This window comes from Coregonus clupeaformis, chromosome 17 (assembly GCF_020615455.1).
Source record: "Coregonus clupeaformis isolate EN_2021a chromosome 17, ASM2061545v1, whole genome shotgun sequence".
NCBI classification, from domain to species: Eukaryota; Metazoa; Chordata; class Actinopteri; order Salmoniformes; family Salmonidae; genus Coregonus; species Coregonus clupeaformis.
Genome location: NC_059208.1, coordinates 36,675,748 through 36,694,799, shown reverse-complemented (window position 1 = coordinate 36,694,799; position 19,052 = coordinate 36,675,748). Strand labels below are relative to the sequence as shown.

At 43.6% G+C, this 19,052-nt stretch overlaps 1 protein-coding gene across 3 annotated transcripts in view; it reads left to right on the top strand.

Moving 5' to 3' along the window:
* Positions 1 to 8,346: 8,346 nt before the first annotated feature.
* The window catches only part of LOC121586329 (sodium bicarbonate cotransporter 3-like), a 117,036-nt gene continuing 106,330 nt past the window's right edge, over positions 8,347 to 19,052 (top strand). For all 3 annotated transcript variants that reach the window (XM_045226313.1, XM_045226314.1, XM_045226311.1), the window contains exon 1: positions 8,347 to 8,410. In XM_045226313.1, coding sequence (XP_045082248.1) covers positions 8,369 to 8,410 — 42 coding nt within the window. In that variant the 5' untranslated portion in view covers positions 8,347 to 8,368. The remainder of the gene's footprint in view (positions 8,411 to 19,052) is intronic.

Genomic DNA, 19,052 nt, shown 5'->3' with positions numbered 1-19,052 from the left:
GTCATGCTGGAGGATGTTGCAGGCAGCAGAACGTTCTCCACGGCGTCTCCAGACTCTGTCACGTCTGTCACATGTGCTCAGTGTGAACCTGCTTTCATCTGTGAAGAGCACAGGGCGCCAGTGGCGAATTTGCCAATCTTGGTGTTCTCTGGCAAATGCCAAACGTCCTGCACGGTGTTGGGCTGTAAGCACAACCCCCACCTGTGGACGTCGGGCCCTCATACCACCCTCATGGAGTCTGTTTCTGACCGTTTGAGCAGACACATGCACATTTGTGGCCTGCTGGAGGTCATTTTGCAGGGCTCTGGCAGTGCTCCTCCTGCTCCTCCTTGAACAAAGGCGGATGTAGCAGTCCTGCTGCTGGGTTGTTGCCCTCCTACGGCCTCCTCCACGTCTCCTGATGTACTGGCCTGTCTCCTGGTAGCGCCTCCATGCTCTGGACACTACGCTGACAGACACAGCAAACCTTCTTGCCACAGCTCGCATTGATGTGCCATCCTGGATGAGCTGCACTACCTGAGCCACTTGTGTGGGTTGTAGACTCCGTCTCATGCTACCACTAGAGTGAAAGCACCGCCAGCATTCAAAAGTGACCAAAACATCAGCCAGGAAGCATAGGAACTGAGAAGTGGTCTGTGGTCACCAACTGCAAAACCAGTCCTTTATTGGGGGTGTCTTGCTAATTGCCTATAATTTCCACCTGTTGTCTATTCCATTTGCACAACAGCATGTGAAATGTATTGTCAATCAGTGTTGCTTCCTAAGTGGACAGTTTGATTTCACAGAAGTGTGATTGACTTGGAGTTACATTGTGTTGTTTAAGTGTTCCCTTTATTTTTTTGAGCAGTGTATTTTGTTAGCCTACAGCATAGGCTTCTCTTTTCAGCAGGAGCCATTTGCTTTCCAATCTGTGTTTTCCCTTGATTGTATTTGAAATATTGCGAAAGGCCTGTTTTGTCTGCGTGCTGATTTTTCACTGACAGATTTTCACTATTCCTTCTTATTGGGCTACAATCCACAAATAGGCTATTTTTAAAAAGAAGCTATTGATCCTCTGTGACTAAATTATAGGCCTTCTCATAGTGTAGTAGACTATTCTGAATGATGTCATTTATTTCTGAACGGACAGCAGTAATTCTATAACTTTGGCAAATATATTTCAATTTATCAGGGGTGCTGCAGTTCCTTCAAAACCCTTTGTGCGGCTATAATTCTATAAGAAAATAAATGAAGTGCAACGCTGAGAGTTGCAGTCTCATGTCTATCAGAGCAGAGAGGGAGAGAGATCATAGAAAGTGAATCTCGTTCTAGTTATGTGACAGATACTGGCACGCTTCTCACATAGCCACTGCCACGCCTTGGTCTCAAACAATGTTTTGCAAACCATAAACCCGGGCTGGCCCAACCCGAATCAACTCTTAGAATATTAGGCCCAGGCTGAAAATCTACTTTTTCACAATATTTTTTTGTGGGGCAGGAGAATTAACGAAGAGGTAACTCGAATGAACTTTCACTTTTATTCACATTTTTACATTGCTGATGGCCAAATAGGTTGCGAAACAGTCCAAAACGGAGAGGCTCAAATTAAGCACTGCTGTTACCCTGTGTATATAGCCAAGTTATCGTTACTCATTGTGTATGTATTCCTTGTGTTATTATTTTTCTAGTTTTTCTCTGCATTGTTGGGAACGGCCCGTCAGTAAGCATTTCACTGTTAGTCTACACCTGTTGTTTATGAAGCATGTGACAAATAAAATGTGATTTGATATCCCGTAAATCTGTAGGGAAAGAGACAAGAGACTCTTGATTTCTGCAGCCTCCTGGCACAAAACATGACCAGTTCAATACTCAGTGTGATTGTCAGGTGTCAGTGTACAGCGGTAGGATGGAGTCAGGCGCAGGACACAGAACTGAGTAACAGACAAACTTTACTCGGAAAGAAACAAATACTAATTCCACGCAGGGAAATACACCAGCTCACAGCAGTCATAAACACCAAACAAAGAACAATCACGCACAAAACCATGAGGGAACCAGAGGGTTAAATAGGGAAATAATCATATAACGTGATGGAACCAGGTGTGTACAATCAAGACAAAACAAATAGAACACAGAAACGTAGATCGTGGCAGCTAGAAGACCGGTGACGACGACCGCCGATAGCCGCCCGCACAAGGAGAGGCACCAACTTCGGCGGAAGTCGTGACAGTACCCCCCCCCCCACCCCTTGACCCCGGCCTCAGGGGACGACCCGGAGGACGAGATGCAAGACGATCCGGGTGGAGATGGTGAAACTCCTGCAGTAAGGAAGGGTCCAGGATGTCCTCCACCGGCACCCAGCATCTCTCCTCCGGACCGTACCCCTCCCACTCCACGAGGTACTGAAGGCCCCTCGCCCGACGCCTTGAGTTCATGATGGCTCGCACAGTATACGCCGGGGCCCCCTCGATGTCCAGCGGGGGCGGAAGAACCTCTCGTACCTCAGACTGCTGGAGCGGACCAGCCACCACCGGCCTGAGGAGACACACATGGAACGAGGGTTTAATACGGTAATCAGGGGGGAGCTGTAACCTATAACATACCTTGTTCAGTCTCCTCAGGACTTTAAATGGCCCCACAAACCGCAGACCCAGCTTCCGGCAGGGCAGGTGAAGGGGCAGGTTTCGGGTCGAGAGCCAGACCCGGTCCCCCGGTGCATACACCGGGGCCTCACTGCGGTGGCGGTCGTCGCTCGCCTTCTGTCGCCTGATGGCCCGTTGCAGGCACACATGGGCAGCGTCCCAGGTCTCCTCCGAGCGCCGAAACCATTCATCCACCGCAGGTGCCTCAATCTGGCTCTGATGCCACGGTGCCAGGACAGGCTGATACTCTAGTACACACTGAAATGGAGACATGTTAGTGGAGGAGTGGCGGAGGGAGTTTTGGGCCATCTCTGCCCAGGGGATGAAAGCCGCCCACTATCCCGGCCGGTCCTTGTAATAGGACCGCAGAAACCTACCCACATTCTGGTTAACTCTCTCCACCTGCCCATTACTCTCGGGGTGAAAACCTGAGGTCAGGCTGACCGAGATCCCCAGACGTTCCATGAACGCCCTCCAGACCCTCGATGTGAACTGGGGACCCCGATCAGACACTATATCCTCAGGCACCCGTAGTGCCTGGAAGACGTGGGTAAACAGAGCCTCCACAGTGTGTAGGGCCGTAGGGAGACCGGGCAAAGGAAGGAGACGGCAGGACTGTGTCTGCCTTAGCGTTCTGGAAACCTGGTCTGTAGGATAGGGTGAAAACAAAACAGGTGAAAAACATGGCCCACCTTGCCTGGCGAGGGTTCAGTCTCCTCGCCGCCCGGATGTACTCCAGATTGCGGTGGTCAGTCCAAATGAGGAAAGGGTGTTTAGCCCCCTCAAGCCAATGTCTCCACGCCTTCAGAGCCTTGACAACAGCTAACAGCTCCCGGTCCCCCACATAGTTTCGCTCCGCCGGGCTGAGCTTCTTCGAAAAGAAAGCACAGGGGCAGAGCTTTGGTGGCGTACCCGAGCGCTGAGACAGCACAGCTCCTATCCCAGCCTTGGATGCGTCCACCTCTACTATGAATGCCAAGGAGGGATCAGGATGAGCCAGCACGGGAGCCGAGGTAAACAGAGCCTTCAAGTGACCAAAAGCCCTGTCCGCCCCAGCTGACCACTGCAGTCACACCGGTCCCCCCTTCAGCAAGGAGGTAATGGGAGCCGCTACCTGACCAAAGCTCCGGATAAACCTCCGGTAGTAGTTGGCAAACCCTAAGAACCGCTGCACCTCCTTTACCGTGGTTGGAGTCTGCCAATTACGCACGGCTGAAATGCAGTCATTTTCCTTCTCCACCTCTGACATGGACAGGCGGTACCCTAGGAAGGAGACGGACTGTTGGAAGAACATACATTTCTCAGCCTTGACGTACAGGTCATGCTCCAACAGTCGACCAAGCACCTTGCGCACCAGGGACACATGCATGGCGCGTGTAGCAGAGTATATTATAATGTCATCTATATACACCACTACACCCTGCCCGTGCAGGTCCCTGAAAATCTCGTCTACAAAGGATTGGAAGACTGATGGAGCATTCATCAACCCGTACGGCATGACGAGGTACTCAGTGCCCAGAGGTGGTACTAAATGCCGTCTTCCACTCATCCCCCTCCCGGATACACACCAGGTTGTACGTGCTCCTGAGATCCAATTTGGTGAAGAAGTGCGCCCCGTGCAATGACTCAGTCACACTGGCTATGAGAGGCATTGGGTAACTGTACTTCACCGTGATCTGATTTATACCTCGATAGTCAATGCACGGGCGTAAACCTCCATCCTTCTTCTTCACAAAAAGGTGAAGGTGAAGTGGAAGGCCGAATGTATCCCTGTCCCAGAGAGTCGGAGACATATGTTTCCATAGCCGCCGTCTCCTCCTGTGACAGAGGATACACGTGACTCCTGGGAAGTGCTGCGTCTACCTGGAGATTTATCGCACAATCCCCCCGTCGTGGTAATTGAGTCGCCTTCTTTTTACAGAAGGCGAGAGCCAAATCATCATAGTCGGGGGGGATGTGCATGGTGGAGACCTGGTTTGGACTCTCCACCGAAGTTGCACCTATGGAAACACCTAGACACCTCCCTGAACACTGACGTGACCATCCCTTCAGAGCCCTCTGTTGCCACGAAATAGTGGGGTCATGATAGGCCAACCAGGAAAGACCCAACACCACAGGAAACGCAGGAGAATCTATCAGGAAGAGAGTTATACTCTCCTCATGACCCTCCTGCGTTATCATACATAGTGGAGCTGTGACCTCCCTAATCAGGCCCGACCCTAAAGGACGACTATCTAAGGCATGTACAGGAAAGGGTACATCAACAGGAACAATAGGGATCCCTAATCTAAGTGCAAAGGAACGGTCAATAAAGTTCCCAGCTGCGCCTGAATCTACTAGCGCCTTATGCTGGGAATGCGGGGAAAACTCAGGAAACTCTTCAGACACATGTGCGCAACAGGGAACTCTGGGTGAGTCGGGTGCCTACTCACCTGAGATGATCCACCAGTGCCCTGCCTGCTTCCTCGACTCCCTGGGGAACCTCCCCAGCACCGACCAGCAGTGTGCCCTCTGCGGCCACAGGTGGTGCAGGAAACGGCCCCCCCCCTCCGGTCACCCTTAGAGCAGCAGCTCCAAGCTCCATAGGTGTAGACTCGGAGGTGCTGGGGGATGGAACGGACAGACCCCAATCCGAGCGTCAGGTTATCCAGCCGGATGGATAAATCCACCAGCTGGTCGAGGGTAAGGATGGTGTCCCTGCAGGCCAGCTCCCTACGAATGTCCTCCTGTAGACTACACCGGTAATGGTCGATCAGGGCCCTCTCGTTCCATCCCGCGCTGGCAGCCAGGGTCCTGAAGTCCAGTGCGAAGTCCTGTGCGCTCCTCTTCCCCTGTCTGAGATGGAACAAGCATTCCCCCGCCACTCTCCCCTCAGGCGGATGATCGAAGACCGCCCGGAAACGGCGGGTGAAATCCTCGTAGCTAACCAACGTTGCGTCTATCCCTCCCCATTCGGCGTTGGCCCACTACAGTGCTTTCCCCGACAAACAGGAGATGAGGGCAGACACTCTCGTATCCCGAGGGAGCCGGGTGGACGGTCGCCAGGTAGAGCTCCACCTGGAGCAGGAACCCCTGGCACCCGGCAGCCGTCCCATCATAGGCCTTCGGGAGCGAGAGCCGGATCCCACTGGGTCCAGGTGACAGAGGGGTGGACAGCGGTGTGGGTTGAGGTGAAGTTGATGGGGGTGTGGAAAACCCTCTCTCTCCCATCGCTCCATGGTGTGCAGCACCCGATCCATGGCTGTGCCCAGATTGTGGAGCATCTTCGCGTGCTGCTGGACACGCTCCTCCAACGGTAACGGAGGACTGGGTGCACCTGCTGACTCCATATGAGGTGCGTGATTCTGTCAGGTGTCAGTGTGCAGCGGTAGGACGGAGTCAGGCGCAGGACACAGAACTGAGTAACAGACGAACTTTACTCTGAAAGAAACAAATACTAATTCCACGCAGGGAAATACACCAGCTCACAGCAGTCATAAACACCAAACAAAGAACAATCACGCACAAAACCATGAAGGAACCAGAGGGTTAAATAGGGAAATAATCATAACGTGATGGGAACCAGGTGTGTACAATCAAGACAAAACAAATAGAACACAGAAACGTAGATCGGTGGCAGCTAGAAGACCGGTGACGACGACCGCCGATAGCCGCCCGCACAAGGAGAGGCACCAACTTCGGCGGAAGTCGTGACAGTGATGGCCAGTGTCACGTTAAACACTCAAATCTATTGCATCGTGTGGAAAGGATTTAAGCTGTTAGTATTGTTGATGATATCAGTAAAAGCCTATGTGAAAAGCCTATTGATTGGCTAACCTTCATTAACCTGCATGCGTTTCTAGGGTTCAGTTGAGTCTGATCAAATTTGCCTCACAATATCATATTACAGCTGAGCTACTAAACTAACACAGTAGAATGTTCCCCCTTACTGCTTTTACAAGAGGGTTCCTTGATTATATTCCTATCAAAACAAGGCGTCAACCTAGATACCTCACATTTTTAAACTGTGAAATAATTGCCTTTTGCGCTCCACTTTGGTGTTTTGAGATTGACAACTCGTCATGCATTATTATGTAGCAATTTGCATCTGTTAGTGTCTCCCAATGCAGGTGGGGAGGCCTAAGTAGCTTTCATGTGTGCATGATATTTCAGATTGATTTCTCCCAGCTGCATTCAGTATGGTGCATGTTTTAAGTACGGCAGACGGCATGTTTCTCTGTATGTTAATGGACTCTCAGCCTATTAAGACTCAGGGCACAATTAAGAGGTGATAGTTTGATCTCCCACCTCACAGTTCTATTTCAGCTCTGCCATGTGATTATGCCTTTGGGTGGCCTGAAAGATGGTGTTGGGGTTTATAACATAGAGAGACATCTGAGGGCTTCAAATTGAATAGAAAAGCTTGGCGATCAGGCCAAACATATCAGGGTTGAGGATGATTGCAATTCAAGAATAGAAAAATCCTTATTTAAAATCAATTTCAATACATTTTCCATTCAACAAACAAATTACATTCTTAGGGGAAATTCAATGGATTTCTATAATTGAATGTAGCTTATTAAAATGGAAATGACCCCAACCCTGTCACAGGATATTACCCTTTTACAATGCATGAATTAAGAAAATATTGCAATGTCTAAGTAGTTTTAATCAATAACTTAATTGGCCCTTCTATTCCTAATATAGTTAATTATTGTGATTTATGTTGAGTAACTGTAACCTTATCTTCCAATGTATGGACCATTCCTGGCTAGAGCAAAATTGAGTAATACTGTACTGCCACTTGCTGGTTACAATGAGAAAGTGCATTCTGTCCCTGACACTGATCAGACTCAGAAGCCTTACTTATTTAATCACAAAAACAACAGCAAAATGGTCTATATATTTTATAATCATAGTGCGTCATAGTACATTTTGTCTCCTGAAGATTAATGCATAATTTCATAATTAGTCAAAATGGTTTTGTTCCAAATTGTATAATTGTTAACTTACATGACTGAATATGCCTTATAGCTCTGGTTTTAATTGGGAAATGATGATGATCTCTGAGGTCTGCTGTGGCAACTTGACCTATCCTCTAGTCTAGAGACTAGCAGTGATTCTCAACTGCAGGGCCTATAACCCCCTGGCATAGGGTCTCATTGAGCTTTGGAAAATGTTGATAACCCCTGTTTTATAGTATTCGACTTTCAAGGCAAGCCTAAAGAAAACTCAGAGCTTAAATTCAAACAAATGCAAATGTTAATCATGACATCTAAATCTACTTTAGGTTGACAAACTACTTATTGTCACTGACTGTCATGGGCGATGGAGAGTGCAGCATGCTCTTTTTTGTGCTTTTGCTTTTCAAAGCACTGTTCTCTGCTCTATGGTTTACTAAACATGTCTGTTTCATTATTCTACAAATGTGGAGAATGCATGTTGACTTACTACGTCGCCTTTTATAGAATGTTCATTCCTGTTGTCTGCTCGTGACCTGTTCAAGACCATGTTGCTTGTCGCTCGCTTTGCAACAAAGCGCGCGCATGAGGAGAGGACAGGGATACGCATCGTCCAGCTGGCATTCCTTAGATCTAATTGGCTATTAACACCAGTCATTGAATCCGCTAGTCGTGCGAAAGCCTGTCAATCACGTCGAAGGGCGTCGCCATAACGTACGCTAGCTACAAGTTGCGAGACCTCACCAAACCTGTCACATCTTCTTTCAGTATATGGAAGTATATGGCAGGCTTGAGGCGACAGGTGAAATGGAAGAAAACAGTGAACAGGAAAGACCCCTTTTGAGGACAGTAAGTATCTGATAACATAATGTGATTATATATGTGTGTGTGTGTGTGTGTGTGTGTGTGTGGTCGCGGTCGCCCGTAATGTCCTTGTTTGCGACGTCTCTTAGCAAATGCACAGATTGAGAAATAGATGATTTTGCCACTGTGGTCCGGTCTCTGTACTGGATTGAATAGATTTTGTTGTAAAACACGTGGTGAGAGAATACGATTTCAAATTGTTTTGACAATGGCACTTATGTAAAGCAACCGTTATTTTGTTTTCTTATACTGTCACAGCTTTAACTTAGATTTTGGGGGATGCTAGCTAGCTAGCCAAGTTGCTAGCTAATGTCAACAAGAAGCTAGTGGCTTTATGTTTCTGTACAGTATGTAGTTAAATGACGCTCCTGAGGAGGATGAGCGAATCATGGGACTTTCCTCCTCAGGAGCCTTAGATTGCTCAAATCCTGCATCCTCTCTCCTCCATCCTCACTGGCCTCCTTTTGAAAAAGGTCAACGTAAGAGAGGAGAGGGAAGGTGGACGAAAATGTACTTTTATGAAAGACTCTCCTCCAAGTAAGCATCATCAGGTAAATGAGGTGTACAGGGTGGAATCCCAAAACAAATGTAGCTAGTTGTGCAAGACAGTGGTGTCACTTTGGTTTTAGAAGTGGGTGGGACATAACCTGGCGGGAGATCTGTGGGTCCTCCCCCATAATTTTTGGGGGTATTTAAAGCTCATTTCCTGCATTTTTACACAATCCAATATGATGTCTTTATTTAGAACAAAAAGTAAGCATAAATGGCCACAGTCATCAAGCTAGGTAAGATATCATTATTCAATATGTTTAAGTGATTTATAAGACTGAACAAAGGTAATTCTATAATAAATATTGTGTTGCACCTTTAACCAATAGCCTATTAAGACATCCTCTATATCAAATTTCAGACAGACCGACCAGCCAGCCCGAGCCTCCTGCACGCCCGACCCCCACCAGTCTAGTCAATAACTCAACTCTCTCCCAACACAAGTTTCTTCCCAGTTTCCACATTTCATTTTTTGAGTTCCCAAGGGGAAAAAAATTACATACACCTCAAATATACATTAACACACAGAAACAGCAAATCCTCCATATAATTAAGCTCATAGGCCTAATAGTACTGTAGAGCTCTTTTTACTTGCACACAATATAGCTGGGTCTCCCCGTCCTGTCCCTAGGAGTCCACCACCCTTTAGTGCCCCAACCCAACACACCCCACTCAGCTTTAGGATCTTAGTGAAACATTCATTTATTGGTTTTGGGTGTGTTAGGCCAAGGCCAGAGTGACAACCCACAGGACAGCAGCCCCACAGGACCAGGACTGAGCAGCCCAGCAGCTAGGGATTGCCTAAATAGGTATCTCCCCTGATGTGGACATGTTTTCAATACAGACTCTTTTAGTCGTACTGTATTCCATATAAGGCATCCAGACCTTACGAAAGTAGCACAGTATACCCTTAATCTTGTAATAAATCAAAACTATTGATACATAACTTGACATTGTGGGAGGATAACCAACTTTCCAATTAATGGCAATACATTTCTTAGCCACTATAAATGCTTGGTTACACAGTTTCTTCAGATAACAGTCTACAGTATCAACATTTCCAAGCAAACAAAAACAGGGAGAAGGGAGTATCTTTAGTCTTCCTGAGATAAAAGTACATACTCTTTGCCAGAATCCAGCCAGCCTTCACAAGACCATAACATATGCAAATATGTCCCCTTTTGTGTTTACACCTCCAGCAGAGGAATATATTTCTGAGTGCATGTCATTAAATTTCACTGGCATATAGTACGTTCTATGGATGGTCTTAAACTGCAGTAATTTATGTATTCGATGAAATGAACATGACTGGGCATTCAAACATATCTGTATCCATTCATAATCAACAATAGCTTCTACCAGGTTTTCCTCACATTTTTGTTTTACATGTTTTGTGTCATCGGGAAAAGCCTCTATCAACACTTGATGCAGTTTGGAAATGAACTTTGGAGGTTTGTCAGACTGCCTTAAAATAGCATCTGGCTTGTCTAGTGTTTGGTGCACAGAGAGAATAAAGTGTTGTATCTGCAAAAATTCACCTCAGCTCTATCACAGACTGGTCCTCCCTGGCTGCCTGACCCTGCTGAGACCCCTGTCACCATCTGATCTTCCTAAGATGAGGCATGACAAGGAATTACCTTGGTGTACATTTATACATTATATTATCCAATAATATAATCAATGGTTCAATAATTGAAATGGCCATTATTCCCAGATCCCAGACTGTAACCTACCCATCAACCCATCAAGGATCTTTCTTTAAAAGTTGTGTCATCAATGGTATGGCATGTTGATGTGCATTACGTCATAGTATTTTACTGTCAGCCATTGTTGCCATTGATGCTAGTTCGACCACCAGAGGGCATCTTTCAGAAGCTAAGTTATTGAAATGACAGAGCTGTAGGTGTAAGAGTCCTGTTTACTGTAGCTGTATTAGCGTAACTCACTTATTGGAATAAAGGCCTACTTCAATATACAGTATATCAATCATTCATTCATTTGTGCATGTCATCACACAGCATACAAGTCATCCATGTCTTTAAATACAGTCAAGCATTTTAGTTTTAAAACAAAATAACAAAGGGAGCCTTGAATAATTAAACAATGAATAAACCTCAACATGTCTGCTAAAGCGATTGAATTCACGAATGCATTTGACTGTTTTTAATTGGCTGTACTAGAGACTTTTAAACTTTTTTTTGTTAGAACAGAATATATGGGATTGATTATAATTTGTTTGTAAATTATTATTTTATTTGTTGTGCTGTTTATACTGTTAGAAATGTAGCTTAATTAAATGGATTAATATTATGGTGTTTCTATTCCAAGAAAAACGAAAATGTATTTTACAGGAGCCTATGTAGGCCTCAGGGTTTCCGTGAGGAAAATATGGCGCTGTACAACGTGAGCGGTCGGGAGTAGTCCTAGGCTACTAAGCGACTGCGAGTGAAGAGCAAAATAATCCTAACATTTCCACACCCTTATTGTAGGCTAACCAATACACAAACGGAGATTAAGTGAAAATAAAAATCTGATTGATTTATCAAGACCAGTCCCCATGCTTGTCTCAAAGCAGCGCGAAACTGTGCTGAAATAGTTGACCACACGCAGGTATGCTATTGCTTCAAATCCTATTATAACAATTGGATGACTTTGGGTGATTCAGTAAGCAACAATTTGTTGTCTTCAATTGCATTAGTCTACTTTATTCCAATATTACTATCATACAGTGATATTTATTCCCATAGTAATTCGTTATGGATCCATCCAGATGTGGTTAGAAAACAGTGACATGCCTCACAAACATCCATTAATACATTTAAAGTCCCTAAACTCGGCAAGAGTCTATTGTCCTGCTGATAGCCCATCAAGGGTGGATGGCTTCTTTTCCATTCCAATTTATTGGAAAGGCTGTTAAATCATTTACATCCAGCCCACAGCGTTGTTGCGTACTTACAGTACAGTGCACTTTCACTCCATTCTCCACCTGACTCTCTACCAATGCCACCAGATTATTATTTCTATTGTTGTTATCTATTCGGTAACATTCCACAAGTAAATGTAATAAATAAAACACCTACATTAAATATCTCAGGTCTTGAAAATATGTGAAACTTTTTATTTATTTACTTTATATCTGTGCCTTGCCATCAACTTGTTAATTTAGCAGACATCACTTGCGTATATTCAGTCATCACATATATTTTAAGAATATAATGGAATATAACAGACCATTTTCGTTTGTCTTAGAATAAAAGTCTTAAAGTGTAACAACAGTTTTAGTAAGTAATAAGCTACGGTCTAGTTACAGCTTCTTCTGACGGAAGTAGAAACAAAGTAACATGTTAATTAAATAATCGAAAGGACATTTTATTTATTTATTAGCCTAGTGGATATAAGTGTTTTAGGCATATCATGTGAATTAGGCCTCATGCAAAATCATTGTCAAAAGCGCAAGAGATACTGTTGCATGACAAACAGGTGCTGTCATATTACAATATAATTTATCTGCCAGTTTGGAACAGTGTAAACAATACTAAATAAAGTATAAGTAATACCAGAGAGTCTGTTCTAGTGAAAAAAAATGGTAAAGCCTTTAATAGCAACGTTTAAAAACAGCCGGATTTGTGAAATTGCTTTATCTGACATTTTGCGGTTGCATGAGGCTTGGTGATCACAGAATCAGTAGGATATTAAACAAACACTCAAATAGGCAACATAAGCAGGAACAGCATAGGGCTAAGTGACTCACTCATTCCTGGCTTTCGTTCAAAATAAGTTATATTATGATGCAGGGTTAAAGACACATTCTTTCTGATTGTCTTTAGCATGCATTCTCTCCTCTCGCTACAGCAAATTTCGTTAGAATTATTATGTGGATTATAATAAATTAATATGTGTGTAGGGGTTGATGCATTTTTTGTTAGGGCAAATCTGGTCTGTGATATTGAGTTAGAAATGTAAAACTTTAGAGTACTTAAGCATTGAATACATTGCAAGTTTGCCCTTTTATGGCCATTAGGCTACACTTTACAATAGGAACTTGGTACTTATTTATTTTGATCCAAAGCCACAAATCAAATCAAATCAAATCAAATTTTATTGGTCACATGCGCCGAATACAACAGGTGCAGACATTACAGTGAAATGCTTACTTACAGCCCTGAGTCACTCAGCTTTATGCTGACAAATATAGCTTTATGCTGCGAAATAGCCTACTAAATAGGCCAAGCCTAAACAAATATATGAAATTGCATAAATAAATGAAGTAGCTCAGGTCTTGAAAATATGGGCATCCCTTTTCCCCTCTCTATCCTCACTGGACTCTTTCATTCAGTTTCTTCTTCACATCAGCAAAGAAGGTCTATGTGTTTCAAAAACTGACTTCATATAGAGGGGCTATCACTCTTTCACACTGTGGTAAATAAAGTCTGTTTGTTATTTAGAATGATTTATTTCTGTTTTTAGAGGGAGAGAAACCAAAAGCACACCGTGCATTTTATTCGAAAATCGTCAGTCCACATGTCGAGTGTAATTGCGCAATTGTATTTACCCAAGTTCTCTCTCAACTCCTGGACCACACGCCAGCAAATATAATTTTTTTGCCTGATGCAGGACTCTAGTGCCAGAGAAGAGAGACTCTCGGACTAAAACATTCACACCTCCATTAATTTACGAAAAGATAGTCAATTGAAATTACTATTATTTCCAGATCCCAGACTGTAGCTTTAAGCTTAAGCTGCTGTCCCGTAGCTACTGTAGGTCTACCCATCAATTCAAGATGGAACTTTGTATCATTCACTGATATTATTAATATACTGCAAAATTCCCCTGAGCTCCGTAGACTGGTCTTCCCTGGCTGTCTGACCCTGCTGGGACCACCATCTGATCCTGCTAAGACATGTTGATAAAAGTGTTGTGTACTGACTGTGCACTAGAGGGCTGCATTCCCACGGGATACCGTAGGTCCCGACAGAGATCATTGTGGCGTGGTCGGCATTTTTCATGCTGCTGGCGGTCAGACAGACGACTTTGGGATTAAAATATTGTTGTTGTCCCACAGATTATTTTGAAATGCTCCTCTTTCTGCTTTATATGAGCTACCCTACCTATTGTAAAAGCACATATTTTTCGCATTATTCACACACTCAGAATTCGCTGCTTCAACTTCAGTAGCCTACCTCTCCTAGTTGGGCCTAGTATGTGTGGTCTCATTGAAATAGAGTAGGCTGCCTACATGGGCGGAGAATCACGTGGCAGTTAACTTGAATATGAAATTAACTTAAATATGATTAGACTGTAGTTTACTACAGTATCTGTAAATAAATATTGATAATGAAAAGAAGTGGAGGGCGCTTAACCAACGTGAGTCGAAGTGCAATCAAAAAATTTAATCATCATTGAAAAGGCACAATGCGCACATAGGTTAGGCTACTATAGTGAGCGAGGTTTGCGCCTTTCATTTTCAATAAGTATTGATTACACATTTATTTGTCTCTGCCTGCAAATCGTCCTCCTAAAAGGTAGGCTATATACTATAGGCCTATGCAAAACGTAGCAAGTGCCTGCAAATCGTCATCATTCTTGCTGCTTCAAGTTCAGTAGCCATACCTGCGAGATCAGGTGTGGTCTCAATTAAATAGAGTAGGCTATAGCCTATGCATGGGGGAGAAGCATGGGGCAGTTATCTTTCTAAGGAAATGCACTTCCTAAATAGTTTACTACATTGCCTAGAAATAGGCCTAAATATTGATCACCCATATTTCTCAGTCTGAAAATCTTCCCACTCTTAAAAGGTAGGCTATAAAAATAGCTCAAGAGAAAGTGCAAGTCACTCCTACTCTGCTCTCTTCAAGCTACATCTGGCATATTGGCTGATATAGCCCAGTAATACAGATAGCCTAATATAAGGGCCATGTGAGAATCTCTGGTAATTTAAACTATTTCGTAAGTTATTTTTGCGCATTTGATATTGCCTATAGGGCACAAAATTGTTGGGACCAAGGCTGGCAAGTGAGCTGTGACACATACGCCTAAAATAACATTGCGGGACTACGGTTGGGTTTGGGACCAGTTCTTGCGGTAGCGGGTGGGAGTCAGTTCTTGCGGTAGCAGGTGGGAGTTGGACATAAAGCCAGTAGTGCTGGCAGAGTGAGGTATGAAAAGCTGTGGGAGCGGGATGAAGAAATCGGTCCTGCACAGACCTCTACTGTGCACCATGACAGTGAAGCCTGTAACATTAGAGCTGTTTATTACTGTGTCAGTGTGAAAAGTATGGAATTAAATAAAATCAAATTTTATTTGCCACATGCGCCGAATACAACAGGTGTAGACCTTACAGTGAAATGCTTACTTACAAGCCCTTAACCAACAATGCAGTTTTAAGAAGAATAAAAAAAGTTAAGTAAAAAATAGATAAGTTAAAAATAACAAATAATTAAAGAGCAGCAATAAAATAACAGTAGGGAGGTTATATACAGGGGGTACCGGTACAGAGTCAATGTGCGGGGGCACCGGTTAGTGCCCCCTAGAATTAGCTAGGGAAACTGACAGATCAATAATGTTACATTGCCATACTGACTAATAAAAACTCACATTGCACTGAAAAAACTACAGAATATCAATCTTCAATCGTTTGGCTGATGGTTTCATTGTTTGATTCAGGTCTAGTGTGATAGGAGGCAAAAATAATAGCTAACGTCAGCCAACTTTTGGCCAGCTCTCTCTCTAATGGTACATCAACTGGCAAAAGCTAGTCAAGTTAATTTACTTCTGTTGAAACGGGACAAAACAAAGGCAACAAAACATTTCCATACAAACAACTGCTGTTAGGTAGTAATAATAGACACCTCATATCACTATCTGACAGATAGCTAGAGGCTAGAGTTGACCTGGCTGTGGTAGCTACTAGCTAATGTTTTATCCCCTCTTGACTGAGGTGAATTAATTAGCTAACGTTACATGTCAGTTACAATACTAGCTCAGCACTGCGAAAAAACACTAGTTTAGGTTTTTTACCTGTTAAGTTAAACAGCAGTTACCTTGCCAGCTACATCAGTCAACTAAAGAGTAGCCAGTTTCTGCTCTGCTTGCTTTTACAACTCGGTGAAAGAGCGCAACACATACACACTGAACTATGCTCAACTCTCCTGTGCAGGTCCAGCCAGCCTTCCAGAAGCTTGGCCTTCACACAGCCTGTCAGCCCGCTCTGCGGTGTCCGTGCGGTCCTTAATCCAGCCATCTGACTGTTTGGAGGGTTCAGCATGGTCCTAAACCACAGCGTTGCCACTTTTTGTATCACATTGCAATGGGGGGGGGGGGGCAATTTGTGGGGGGGATGCAATTTCAGAATGTACAATACAATACCATTGAAATTAATGTTGAAAGTTCAATTTATATTCCTAAAACTTAAGTTGAAAATGATGCTGTTGCTGCTTCCTGTTGACAACACATTTAGATAAATAGCCCATGTCAAAACAGTTTTAACGTGTCCAAATCAATAACCAATACGCAGAAACAGTTTGTGATATATTGAAAACATAAAATGTACTATCTACACATACATGTGCAACAATAGTAATCATATTACTTGTATTTGTTTTTAAACAAGGACCTTGTAAACTGCACACTCACCAAAAACCAAAAGCGGCAATACATCACTAATATCGATTAGGTGGGAAATCAGGTTCGCTGTTGAAACTAACACAAATAAAAAAACATGGAAACTGGAGATGTTGTTTACATCACTGGTTAGAGAACAACCTGCAAAAGACAGTCAGCTACATTTTGGAGTGATGCATTTTGATTTGGGGGTCGCCAAATCGGAACATTTACTGTATTTGTCAATCACGCATATCGATATCACGTTGAAATCAATTGCGCGAGAAGGGGGAGATGAGGTTGCATGTCCTGTGAAAACCAACACAGCTTAAAAAAAACATGAAATCTGGGAATAATGTGCACCTCTCTGGTTAGAGGAACATTTGTAGACGACAGCTAGCTACATTTTGTGTTGCATTTTGATTAAAGTGGGTTGCCAAAGTGTAACACAACACTTATTTTGTTAATCACTTCCATTGACATCACGCTGAAATCAATAGAACAGGGGGCAAACATTTGGGGTGTAGCGATGTTTAAATTAACACTATTCAAAGGACACACGGAAACTTACTGTAGAATAACCTATACATGGTTGGTTAGATAAGAACTTGTAGATGGCTTATATCTATATTTTGGAATGTCAATGTTGGTTTCAGGAGGCTGCCGTCACGGAAAAGGGAACAGACCACTTTTTCTGTTAGTTAACTTTAACTAATCATGACATGGTGTAGGATATCGACAGTGACAACGGTTGGCTGCTATTTAAGTGATAGTTTGACTCACATCCATGTATTGGTGTGTGGCCAGCGACTTTTATAGAGAGACCGCCCTGAATTTACCATGGCATTTCATTAACTCCGCGTTCTAAGTCTGCATCCCAGCGCGTGTGACAAAATCAACGGTACAAAACAAAAGATATTGATTGCTTAAAACAGATAAATCTTATGTCATTGTGATCACTATTATCTTTTATACTAACATCAGCAATCTGAAGTAAAAAGGATGTGTAATTCCACTCAATTTTATGGGGTGAAAATGCAATCTTGTAAGGTAGTTACAAACTGTCCACATTAGGGAAATTTGCGCAATATACAATTTAAAATGTCAAAATAATTCAACATGTCAATTTAAGATGATAGTATACACTGTGTACAAAACATTAGGAACACCTTCCTAATATTGAGTTGCACCCCATTTTGCCCTCAGAACAGCATCAATTAATTGGGGCATGGACTCTACAAGGTGTTGAAAGCGTTCCACAGGGATGCAGGCCCAAGTTGACTTCAGTGCTTCCAACAGGCTGGATGTCCTATGGGTGGTGGAGCATTCTTGATACACACAGGAAACTGTTGAGCGTGAGAAACCCAGCAGCATTGCAGTTCTTGGCACACTCAAACCGGTGCGCCTGGAACCTACTACCATACTTTGTTCAAAGGCACTTAAATCTTTTGCCTTGCCCATTCACCCTCTGAATGACACACACACAATCCATGTCTCAATTGAATCAATGCTTAAAAATCCTTCTTTAATCATTTACATTGATTGAAGTGGATTTAACAGGTGACATCAAAAAGGGATCATATCTTTCAACCGAATTCACCTGGTCAGTCTGTCATGGAAAGGTGTTCGTAATGTTTTGTACACTCAGTGTATGTTGCCCACTCACAAACTATTGCAACAATGACCTCTATTTCTCACTCATTTAACCATTTGGAAAGTTAAAAAATGCTCTCAAACACAATTTAACCGAGCGCTCTAGACTAGAGCCTCCATAGTGTCTGTGCAGTAGCCTGAATGTTTGACATCCCTACATTTAAAAGTTTGCATGCTTTTCTCCTTTGAGAAAACAATATCTGATTCAAAGGGGGTGTGGCAGATTTCAAAACTCTTCCACAAAGGACTCCGGTAGAATACACGTGTGCTTCTTCACCAAAAGGAGTCTATTGAAGAGGGGAGGACCATGTTACATTTGCCTACTAACGAATTGACCACTCAACCACTTCTCGGTTTCTGGGTCACACAGGAGAGAGGATGGAGGAGAGAGGGCGGAGGATGGACTTTTGCCCAAATGAGAAAAGGCCATGAACTCCTCATCGACTGTCCTCCAAGTAAACTTTGAAGTAAATAGCTAGCTAGTCAAATTGCCTTTTCTCTGACTGAGTTGCAAGTCAAATATGCTTTGTTCACTTTTGTTTTGACAGTTAAAATTAGACTGAATGACAGCCCAGTTGACTATAGTTAGCAGAAGGTAAATGTGCTGTGGGGTGTGTGTGATAATAGTGGCCTACTGTGGTTTTGTTGTGTGGGTCTTTCATTTTGGTAAGAGGAAGATAAGTGATGAAGCGTCAAAAGTGCAACATGGTCCAACACCTAACTACCCTGCTTATTTCATCCATCCACAGTGTCAGTGCTCTCTAAAGTGAGATTAGAGTTGGTAGCCTGGTCCCTGTTTGTGTTCTTGCCTACTGCATTGCTCTCC